We start from the raw sequence: 11,995 nt of genomic DNA, 5'->3' as shown, positions 1-11,995 counted from the left end.
TCAGAATTAAAATGCTAAAAACCACAACTAAACATAAAGATGTACAACATTACAATGATACAGAGAACCTGTAAGACCTTTGTTCATCTTCAGAACACAAATTAAGATATTTTTAAGAAATCCAAGAGCTTTCTGACCCTGTATAGACAGCAATGCAACCGAAAAGTTTTATGGCCCAGAAAGTTAGTTAATGTGTCATTGTGGTACTTTGTGAACGCGATCACATGGAAGAGAAGAAATTGTTGATTCAAGTCATTATTTTTGTTTTCCTTGCACAAAATGTATTATCATAGCTTCATAACATTACGGTTGATGCACTGATGTCACATGGACTATTTTAACGATGTCCTTAGTACTTTTCTGAGCCTTGAACATGGTTGTTGTGTTGCTGTCTAAGCAGGGTCAAAAAGCTCTCGGATTTAATATCCCAATAATCCAAATATCCTAATTTACAGGTTTGGAAAAACATGAGGGTAATTAATTAATAACAGAACTTTCATTTTTAGTTGAACTGTGAACTGTCATCAAATTTATTTTTACTACAACATTAGTACCAGAGGTACATTTCAGCTTAGATAGGACGTCCTTAGAATATTATCTTCGAAGAGAACCACAGGACTAAACTAAAGTTTTTATGTTATTGGTTCATACTTTTGCAAAAGTTGACAAAAAACCTTTGACAGGCTATACTAAAGCACTGAAAATGAATATTGTCAATGAGTCCTTCTAAATTCGCTGCAGAAAAACCACTTGGAGGAAATGGCTGTACCATTCACAGGATATTTCATTTTGCACGGTTAACATTCTGAAAACGCATACTGCCGAAAGAAGAACAGTATTCTCACAACTCTTCGCTTTTTCTGGAGAAGTGTGAATCTGTGGGGGATGTGTGCATAGGGCAAATAAAGGCCAACCGCTTTTACAACCGCACAGTAGAACAATCCCTGATAAGAGAATGTTGAGAGAGACAATTTCCTCCTGTTCCAGCTGACATGCATGTGACTAACCTTAACAAGAAAACAGAGTTCCTCCGTCAAATATTACTTTTGACACTTGACATGGGTTTACTCCACTTAATACGACTTTAATATTTCAAGAGACTGTTTCCTTCGTCCTTCCTTGTTCTTGTTCAAAGTTGAATATGTCGGCATGGAAAGAGAAACTAAGGAGAGTTGTTACAGTGGAGCCGGTGATTTTCTTTTACATGACCAGCACTTTCATCGTAACACCTGCATATCAACAGATGATTATCACGAAGGTAAGAAAGCTGCTATTGTTGGGATTTAAAGCAGGAAAAGTGAAGAGAGAGAGAGAAAGTGAAAGGGAGAGACATTAATCAAGTCAGTCCGGCGAGTCAGTGTTTTGTTCTTTGAACTGAAAAACAGGTCAGCAGGGTCTAGTTCTAGTACACAAAACGGAAATGCCCGAAGCAGAACCACGGAGCGCTTGGAGAATAGCAGTGGAGCTCGAGATGTACTCAAAACCCAAAACTACAGCAGGCATTAATCAAGCCGAACCGGCCATGACAGTCCCAGAGCAAAACAACAGGCGCTGTGATCACTCATGCACCAGATTAAACAATCGCTGACAGTCATTAGTCTGTATTCTGTTGCTGAACTTAAACATTGGATATGCTTGAGAAACTTCAGTATCTTTGTTTTAACCTTGTGCAATGACATGAAATTTTACTCTCTTGTCCTGTGATGTGACATACAGCGTTGAAATCATTTTAAAACAGCTTTTGCTATTTAAATATAATAATTAAATTATAATTTTAAATAATAGGAAGCTCATGTAAATCATTTTAACTTGTCTAAAAATAAACAAAAATCATTGAAGTGCAATAGAAAATGCAGGAAAAATAATATGTGTGGACTGTTAGGACATTTCTATGAATATAAATAATGCAGTGAATATATGCATTTGATAAAGGGCGACGCTTTCCAAAACACGCAGCTGTTTTTAGTTCCTGCTCTTGTCATATTGCATTTTTTTTTTCCTGAGCGAGTGTCCTTCCTTTCCTCTCTCTTTAAATTCTCTTACCCTTCCATTGAACTCTGCAGCTCCACACATAACAGCTCTCAGAAAAATGTGGATGAATATATCATATGAATGAGCACAACTCCACGCAGTGAAAACTGTTCAAAGATTAAAGAGGGTCCAATCATTTATTGCAAAGTGCTCATTTACGCCACTCTTAATGGCCTCGATTCTTGCCATTTACTCCTTGATATCATCATATTTGTGAGGTTGCAGTTCACAAGCTTCCCCGAGGATTGTTCTTACAATAACTGAGGGCGTCCCCCGGCGTGATGACTTACTGCTCGGGTTGTGCATCATTCCCATAATGCCTTAGAGCATCATTACTGACACTGAATCAAAAAAAAATTAGAGAAGTAGAATATCCTCAAAGCAAAACCAACTTTTGTTTGATAACATTTGCTCTAACTACAAAATAACTGTTAAATGTCAAGCTGTCAGTGAGGCTAGTTTTGAAGTGCTAAGCCTCACGTTAAAAATACTATTGGCCTACTAACTGTTGCCATCTAACATTTTATCAGATCAGCTTGTGTTGTTGGCTCATATAGACATGTTATGAATAATTTTGTTCTCGTACACTGTTATCTATTCTGTTTTAGGAAACAGAAGTCATCACAGTTGGGTCATAACAGTTACCATTTTGCTTTTCAATTTGCTTCAATAGCAAAAGAAAACAAAATCCATGGTAGCGTTTCTGGGACTTACTCATAGAAAGTGAAGAATGTCAAATCTGCCATCATTCCCCCAGCCGTTGTATTAGACACTCTAACGTAGCAGCGTTAACCCGTTTTCTAAATTAAAACAGGTTTCTGTAGTTAAATGTCAATGTAATTAAAACCCAAAGTAGTTTCATTTTCTATAGGGTTCAGGTCAGGAAACTGGGACAGCCTTGGCAGAAGCTTCATTTTGTGCTTAGTGACACATTTTTGTGTTGATTTTGATGTTTTAGATTATTGTCCTGATGGACGATCCAACCATGGCCCATTATAAGATTTCAAACAGAGGCAGGTTTTGATTTTTAATCTGTTGGTATTTGGTAGAATCCATAATGCCATGTATCAGAACGAGATGTCCAGGACCTCCTGCAGAAAAATTGGCCCACAACATTTAAGATCCAGCAGTGTATTTAGCCCTGGACATGGGGTACTTTCTATCCTTGTTTGCACCAAACACATCTGGTGGGTTTGCTGCCAAAAAGCTCTTTTTTTTTAGTTTCATCTAACCATAGAAGCCAGTCTCTTTTAAAGTTCCAGTCATGTCTGACAACTGAATACGCTGTTTTTTTTTTTTTGTTTTTTTTTTGGATGATCTTGAAACCTTCCTAAACAACATGTGGTGATGTAGGGATGTTTTCAATGCTTTAGATATTTTCTTACAGCCACTTTCTATTTTGTGAAGCTCAACTATCTTGTCCTGCACATCAAAACTATATTCTTTGGTTTTTGATGGATGATTAGGCGAGTTTGGCCTTTGTGTTCCGCATATTTATAATCCTGTGAAACAGGAAGTCATGGCTGGAATTTCATACTCCTAGTCACCCTGACTTATAAGAATATCTAGGGGTGCCAATACTTGTGGGCAATTTTTTTCATAATGAAATGTACCACCCACTTTCAAAAGTTTGACTTCAGTGAAAGGTTAGAATTAATTTAGTTTAATTTAGTAGAATGAAAGATCAAAAACATCTCCAGATTGATTTTCACAGCCGCCTTTGCTCATATTTACCAAGTGTGTCAATATTAGTGAAGGGAAATGTATAAATATAATGGATATTTAGGGGCCAAGCACCGAAGGTGTGTAGGCATCTATTGTATCCGTTATATTCCTTCTTTTTCTTCTTCTTCTATTTCTTCTTCCTTTTTTTCCACTCTGGAAGTCTATGGCAGCCAATAGAACCGGTTGTGGGAAAGTTATGAAATTTGGCACACTGATAGAGGACAGTTTCAACATTAACCATAGCAAGTTTCCTAAACTTAAACTCTATAGCACTACCACTTGTCCACTTGTCCAAGTTTCACTCATGTTTATGCTAATAACTTTTGAACTGTAATGTCTAGAAAGAAAAAGGTTTAGGTTTTTTCGCTTTTTTCGAACTTGTCCTAGACGAGTCTGATTTTCACCAAATTTGGCTCAGATCATATTCAGACCATGATGGCAAAAAGTTGATTAGTCAAAACGTTCTCAAATAACGCACTAATTAATTTGACGAAGAGCATGCAAAACTAGATGTGAGGCTATATCTCCGCAACGGTTTGGTGTATTGACACCAAACTTGGTGTATGTTAAAACAAAGATGACGTAATGCTACCTGCACAGTTTCGACACAGCACCAACTAGTGGTCAAAAGATATGAAAAATGCCTATTTTTGCTTAGAACTTCTGAATGGTTTGGCCAAAACCCACAAAACTGGTCTCTTTAGATTTGCCAAGTTGAACCATACCCACTTTTTGGCAATTTTAGGGGTTAGCCATTCTCAACTTTGTCACACCATGCTCTGACAGTACTCAAAAGTTTGAGGGCCAAAAAAATGCTAATAACCTTTAATTAAATTGGCCTATTGTAATGAAAGTGATCTCAATTTATTCACTGGGTCATGCCGAGGACATTGAACAAACAAACTTTGACATATTGACATTGACTTTGTGTGTGCCATTGTTACCTTACACTGACCACGGCACATCAATTTGATTACAGCACCACCTATTGGTCAAGAGTGATAAATCATTCATTAACCATTAAAACCATTATTAACCCATTAAATCATGTTACTAGAGGTTGTATTTATGATTTTTTTTTGCCATTTTAAGTAAAATCATGCTAATATGGCTTTAATTACTCATTGTTGCAGCTGGTCTGCTCCATGGCATGCTTGGCTCCCTATTTTGCCTCTGATTGTGCTTGGCCCCTTAATTGCTGTTTGCAGCTATATTTTAAATGACTTTTGTCTTTTGTAGGTGTGTCAAGAATTGCTCAAAAATGATACAATCTGCAGTAACCCTGAGCATCACAAAGGAGATGAGGAGGTTCAGTCTACAGCTTCCTACATCCTGCTTCTATTCAACGTCACTCTCAGCCTGGTCTCCATCCCTCCCGCCATAATGCTGGGCTCCTGGTCGGACCGTGCTGGCCGCCGATGGGTCATGGCACTCCCGTCTATGTTATCCCTGTTGAGCGGGGGGTTGCTCTTGGCTATAGACTTGTTGGAAAACATCAGCGTTTACTGGATTCTGATGGCTGCTGCACTAACAGGTCTGGCAGGTGGCCACGTCTCCATTTTCCTCAGCTCATTCAGCTACCTGGCCGACCTGACCATGGGCTCCAGCTCCAGCCGTACTTTACGTATGGCAGTTGCTGAGTCCATGATCTTCGTTGGAGGCACAGTGGGCTTCCTACTGGGTGGATTCTTGGAGCAAGAATTTGGACTCAAGGCAGCGTTCGGGGCCTACATTGTCTGTCATGTCCTGGCGGTGCTTTATATTGCGCTTTGGCTGAGAGACCCTATAACTGGAAAAAATACACATATAGCTCCTTGTACAGAGGATACAGTTGAGCAAGGTTCTCATGTGAATGAATCCCGGCTGTTTATCCTAAAATACGCCAAGCTGTCTCTCAAAGCAGTGTTCAAGAGGAGGTCAGGGCAGGACAGACTGAAATTGCACTTTCTCATTCTCTGCTCCTTCATAAATAACCTGGTGGCTGTTGGTCAGTGCAAACTCACACATACATATATATATATATGCAGAGGTGAATCTCAAGATTCATTTTTTATGTTTTCATGAAAATCACCTAAAATACTGCAGAGGTCCTGTAATGTATAGTAATTGTAATATTTTAAATTATTAAATAATTTAAAATAAAAATATTTAATAATAAATATTTATTTAAATAATTGATTATTTTAAATATGAATATACATTCTAATCCAGCATACACTATATTATAAATATATTTTTTATTAATAAATGGTTTAATACACTGTATTATAAATACAAATACTAACATAATATATACCCTTTTTTTACTCTTCTTTCAGGCAAGTAATTATATAATGATAAAAAGCTTCATAGTTACTGACCTACTGTAAAATCTGTTCCATAAAACATTTTTATTGTAATTTACATTTTTATTTTACTACTATTAAAAAACAATTATATATATATATATATATATATATATATATATATATATATATATACATAAACATTTAAATTCAGCATAATGTTAATAATAAATAGTTTAATACAGTGTTTTATAAATAAAAATATGAAAATTATCTATACTTTATTTTTTTTTATTTTTTTTTACAAATGTTTGCTTGTGTACTTTTTACAATTTATTTTTTAGGCAAGTAATAATACCATAATTGTTATAATTTATTTTTAATTATTGTTTACATTTTTATTTACTATTTCATTTTTATTTTACTATTTATTATTTACTATGTATTTGTATATTGTAGTATTAAATTATATTTATATATATATTTATATGATTATATTATAATTAAAATAATACCAATAAAATACAAAATAAATACAACACTTAAATAATATTCAAAATGATCATACATTATAATATAAATAATATTTAACACAGTACACTGATTAAATACAGTACAACAAATCCTCAAAAAATCTGTTGGAGACTTGGAGCCTTTTTTGATTTCATGCTTTACGCCATGCATAACTTTAACACGTTAACTTTTAGTTAGAGGAGTTCAAAATGAAATATATGTGAAATGATGAAATAATACAGCATAAACTTTGAGATGGCTGAAATATCAGAGCAGCTAATATGTGCCCCTTGGTCAAGTCGGCTGTTTATGATGATTATACTGGTGAGGCACTGCAGGGAGGTTTTAAAGTGCTCAATCTGAGTACTGTCACTCCTGAGGCCAAAGAGAGAGAGAGAGAGAGAGAGAGAGAGAGAGAGAGAGAGAGAGAGAGAGAGAGAGAGAGAGAGAGAGAGAGAGAGAGAGAGAGAGAGAGAGAGAGAGAGAGAGAGAGAGAGAGAGATGGTGATGTCTTTACATCTCATTAGTTTCCATAAATTCTTAAAATTAGAAATTAGTGATTAGTGATTTAATTTTGCCAAATACAATTGTCGTTATTTTATAGCGTCATAATTGTTCAATCATCTTGTTTGAATTACACTCTCTATTGCTTTGAAAAACATTGATCTTTGAAAGTCGTAGCAATAAAGAGTTGGAGAGAGAGGGGACATTAATAATAATGTGCTTTTATGTGCATTTGTCTCTCCAGGGGATCAGTCGATCTTGCTGTTGTATTTGATGTACGAGCCAAGAGAGTTCACAACTGCCCTGTTTGGGGTATTTAACTCAGTGAGGATGCTGTTGTTGGTAAGTGCTCTTGTTTAATGCAGTAATGCTTTCTCTGATGACTCATCTCTCAGTTAACTCTGAGTGAATGTCCTTGAAATACCACTAAATCTTTAGTTTTCAATGGCCCTGCAGTACGGCCATTGACTGGACACAGCTGTGTGTCTTTGCCTTCTCATTTTTGACTTCTTCATTCGAGTCTCTTTTCTAGCACACACAGCTGAGCTATGCACAGTGCCCTTGCACACCAAATGTACATTCTTTATGATTATTTATGGGATTTTTGCCTGTAGTCAGAGAGGAAACGATAGGGTGAGGGGACTGACACAACTCACACCAAGATACAGCATCAGCGCATTCAGCTTCATGCTGTCAGCTTCATTCTGCTCTGTACAAGCTGCAGTAATATGGCTCAAAAGGACATAGACATTCACATGCTGTAAAAATAAGTATGTAGGTTATTGTGGACACTGTCAGCAATGTTCAGTCTTTATGACTGTGAATAAAAAGTCTGCTAAAGGTCTCAAATTTGCAAATGATTGTTATGTGATGTCAGTGTTAAACATAATTATTAGATAAAGTATAGTGCTGAAAAAATAACCAAAGATTTACTTACATCTTAGGATATATTATATTGTAGTTTTTTTTTTACTTACTACACAAAACTTTTTTTTTATGTCTTAAATGCATTTATTTATTTATTTGAAGGTTTCTATTACCATATAGTCAGGTGAGTTAAATTATCAGGTAAGCTGAATTAATTCTATTATTATTTACTGTGGCATTAAATCTTCCAGTGTGACACTTTATTTCACATTGCGATTATATTTCTTGTAATGTTAACACAATCTGCTCAACTGTTGTGGTCCAACTTGTCACGGTCCACAAGGTCTTTAGTAGCAGTTTAATTTATTTAATTATAATATTATCAGCTGAATACAGTAATCATTTATATAAATCATGTATATGTTATAGAGTGGTTTGGGGTGTGGATAAATTAAATGCAATCTGCGACAATGTAATAATCATGTTGCACTGTGGTCTATGGAGCGGCCTGAATTGTGCATATGAAGTAGACTTGCTTACTTGGTCAAAATCGAAGGGTCAAGGGTCTGTCCATATAAATTTCCCTCCTACACTTTACGAAAGTAAAACACAATTCAAAATGGCAGCGGGAATTGTCTAAAAGTGGAGTGAAACACAGCCAAGGAAAGGAAGGAAGGAAGGATGTAAGTAGAAAGGACGGAAGGAAGTAAGTACACACCATGTCGTAATTCAGAGATGACAACACGTGACATCCTACCCGAGCTAAATTATGTGTTTCTGTGGCAAAACTATCAATGCTAAAGCCCTCAAATGCTCCTGAACTCATAATGGGCCTTTATCACAGTCCATGTGTCTTCACATTCGGCTCCGATTAGTAGTGTAAAGGTTGCGTTGCATTATTGTCAATAAACAGACGCCAGTTTAGTGAAGAAAACTAATTTAGTTGCACTAATTATCGGAGTGATTCACGTTTATTTTTAATATTATTTTGTTTATTCTTGCAGTGTATTTATTATGATTTACCTCCCGTTTTTGTATAAAGTGCAATGCTATTCAGTAAACACACTCAATCACTGAGGATGTGACTCATTTATGATGATCAATGTTGTTTTGAAATAATCGGCCATGCGGTGGAAAATTTGTTTATTTGAACAACTTTAATTTGAAATAATTATTGAGGATTGCATCGTAAAGTAAGTGCATGAAAAAACGTGAGCATTATTGTTGAATATACGTTTCCCACTGAACCTTTAATTTAATCAGTCAAAATTTTTTTGTCGTAATTAACATTTTAAGCTTTGGCTAACTGACATGCTCTTCAATGTCAAATTTAAAAAAAAAATATGTGTTGGATAATCATAAAGCCATCTTCCTTGGTTTCACAATACTCGATTAAGGATTGTAAACTGAGTTTGGTGTTTTTGTGCAATGGGCACAGCCATTGATAAAGGCTGCAGCAGAAGTTTTTTTTTTTTACGATACTATTTGAAACTTCCACTTTTTGAATGCGGAGGTGTGATAAAGGCCCATTAAAACTTGTAAACTTGGAATGTTCTGAGACTTATGACTTGGACCAGTGACAGCTGTGCCACCTGACTTGGGCGCTAACTCTGAGTCTGAGAACATGGAAAGCTATGAGTAAAATGTAACATCATCAAAATGTTGTCATCTCGGAATTACTGTAATTATGACATGGCTTGAACGCAGCATGAAGAAGTAAGTAAGAAAGAAAGTAAGGAAGTAAGGAAGGAAGGATGGAAGTAAGGAAGAAAGTCAGGAAATAAGGAAGAAAGGAAGCAAGTAAAGAAGGAATGAAGTAAGTAAGGAAGTAAGCAAGTGTCAGGTTTTAGTCTGTTTCTGTTCTGTTTTCCCAGTGTTTTTCCCCCTTGTTTCTAGTTTAAATGGTTTAATCCTTGTTCTCCCCCTTTTGGTTTAGTCCTTTTGGTTTAGTCTTGCCCATATTTGTATTTCCCCCTCGTTATCTCGTTTGAAACCACGCCTTGTTTTTGTGTATTTAAGTCTGTGTCTGCTCACTACCCCTTGTCCGTCGATAACGTTACATGTGCTCGTTTCTTGCTCCCGGTTTTTGTTTGTTTGTACTCATTTTCAGTGTTTTGTTTAATAAACTTTATTTATTCATTTACTCTGGTTCTCCTCCTCCATCTCCACTCCTCAACCCAGCTAGAGTGTGACAGCAAGGAAATAATAAAGTAATTAATTTTTATTTTGCAAAAATATATTAAAGGGTTACTTCACCCCAAAATGAACATTTTGTCATTAATCACTTACCCCCATGTCGTTCCAAACCCATAAAATATTTGTTCATCTTCAGAACACAATTTAAGATATTTTGGATGAAAACCAGGAGCTTTGTGACTGTCCCATTGACTGCCAAGTAAATAACACTGCCAAGGTCCAGAAAAGTATTTCTGTCATGACAACTCTCTGAAAAGTTTAGCATGGTAATGGATATGACAGTGTTAATGTATTTGGTCTTTGGCGGAAAAGATCTGCTATGCTGCTGCTGCTGAATTTCTGCTGCTGATAGTTATTGCTGTAGTTGTAGATTATTGCTGCTGCTGCAAGCAAGTACAGAACTTGCTATTGCCAAAGAATATACTATACGGTGTAATAGCATAAAATAACCCGTAGCAGATCTATACAGGTGGAGCTGGGGAAGGTGGCGGGTTTCAGAGGAACTCTGAAAACACGTTGTGAAATGCTACCAGCCATTAAAATAGCTGCAAGCTCATTGGTTGTGTATGCAACACAAACCAATCAGCTTGTGCCAAGTTGTATAACTCTGTGATCTCACCAGTTACGTTAACAACCCATCAGCCTGCATCATCTAGAGTTTCATGGCAGAACTACGTTGATGTAGTCAAAAGTGCATCTGCCAATAACCATCATTTTACAAAACCATAATTTTACAAAAGTACAAGAATACTCTTTGTTCGCAAGGATTTTTTAAAAATAATTTTTTGTTTTCTTTGCGTATAAAAAGTATTCTCATAGCTTTGTAAAATTATGGTTGAACCGCTGATGGCAGATGGACTACTGTATTTTGACAACGTCTTCGGGGCCTTGACATTATTATTTATTTTGCAGTCAATGGGACAGCCACAAAGCTCTTGGTTTTCATTCAAAATATCTTACATTTTGTTCTGAAGAAGAACAAAGCTTTTACGAGTTTGGAAAGACATGGAGGTAAGTGATTAATAACAAAATTTTACTTTTGGGATGGAGTAACCCTTTAAAGGAACACTCCATTTTTTTTGGAAATAGGCTCATTATCCAACTCCCCCCGAGTTAATAAGTTGAGTTTTACCGTTTTGAAATCCATTCAGCTGTTCAGTCAAAGGAAGTTTGCTGCCGTAAAATGGACGCAGCAGGTGCAGTAATATCACGCAGCACCTGAAGTTCGGTCACAATTTCAAAAAGCCGGTCACATTGGCAGTTACCTAGCTGGGAACTAATTTCAGGCGTTGCGTGATATTACTGCACCTGTTGCGTCCATATTACGGGCAGCAAACTTCCTTGACTATTACACCGGAAATGGGAGTGTAGTTCCTAATCTTATCGGCCTAGAAAAACGTAGCTTTACATTTTCCGCCGGTTTTAGTGCACAATATAACTACAGAAGAGTCATGTTTTAAATAGGACAAATATCGAAACTCGTTGGTCATTTTTGAACGTGATGCTATATTGGCCTCATAGGATTCAATGATCTATGCTAAGCTATGCTAAAAGTGATATCGCCAGAACAGGAGAACGGCTGAATGGATTCAAAACGGTAAAACTCAACTTATTAACTCGGGGGGAGTTGGAGAATGAGCCTATTTCCAAAAAAGTGGAGTGTTCCTTTAAATCAATCAGAAATGTAGTCAAGGCTTTTACATGGCTGCAGAGAAAAAGTATCATGGTTTCCACAAAAATATAAAGAGCACAACTGTTTTCAACATTGATAATAATAATAAAAAATATTTCCTGAGTTCCAAATCAGCATATTAGAATGATTTCTGAAGGATCATGTGACATTGAAGACTGGTGTAAAAGCTGATGAAAATGTA

General features: G+C 36.2%; 1 protein-coding gene across 1 annotated transcript in view; it reads left to right on the top strand.

The window, feature by feature from the left end:
- Nucleotides 1–981: 981 nt before the first annotated feature.
- LOC141296333 (proton-coupled folate transporter) overlaps nucleotides 982–11,995 on the top strand; it is a 54,019-nt gene continuing 43,005 nt past the window's right edge. Inside the window, exons 1-3 of the mRNA XM_073827584.1 lie at nucleotides 982–1,258; nucleotides 4,996–5,743; nucleotides 7,303–7,400. Coding sequence (XP_073683685.1) covers nucleotides 1,142–1,258; nucleotides 4,996–5,743; nucleotides 7,303–7,400 — 963 coding nt within the window. The 5' untranslated portion in view covers nucleotides 982–1,141. The remainder of the gene's footprint in view (nucleotides 1,259–4,995; nucleotides 5,744–7,302; nucleotides 7,401–11,995) is intronic.

The sequence above is a fragment of the Garra rufa genome, chromosome 21, assembly GCF_049309525.1.
Source record: "Garra rufa chromosome 21, GarRuf1.0, whole genome shotgun sequence".
In the NCBI taxonomy this organism is placed as follows: domain Eukaryota; kingdom Metazoa; phylum Chordata; class Actinopteri; order Cypriniformes; family Cyprinidae; genus Garra; species Garra rufa.
Note: the sequence above shows the minus strand (reverse complement) of the source record. Positions and strands in the feature narration are given on the sequence as shown.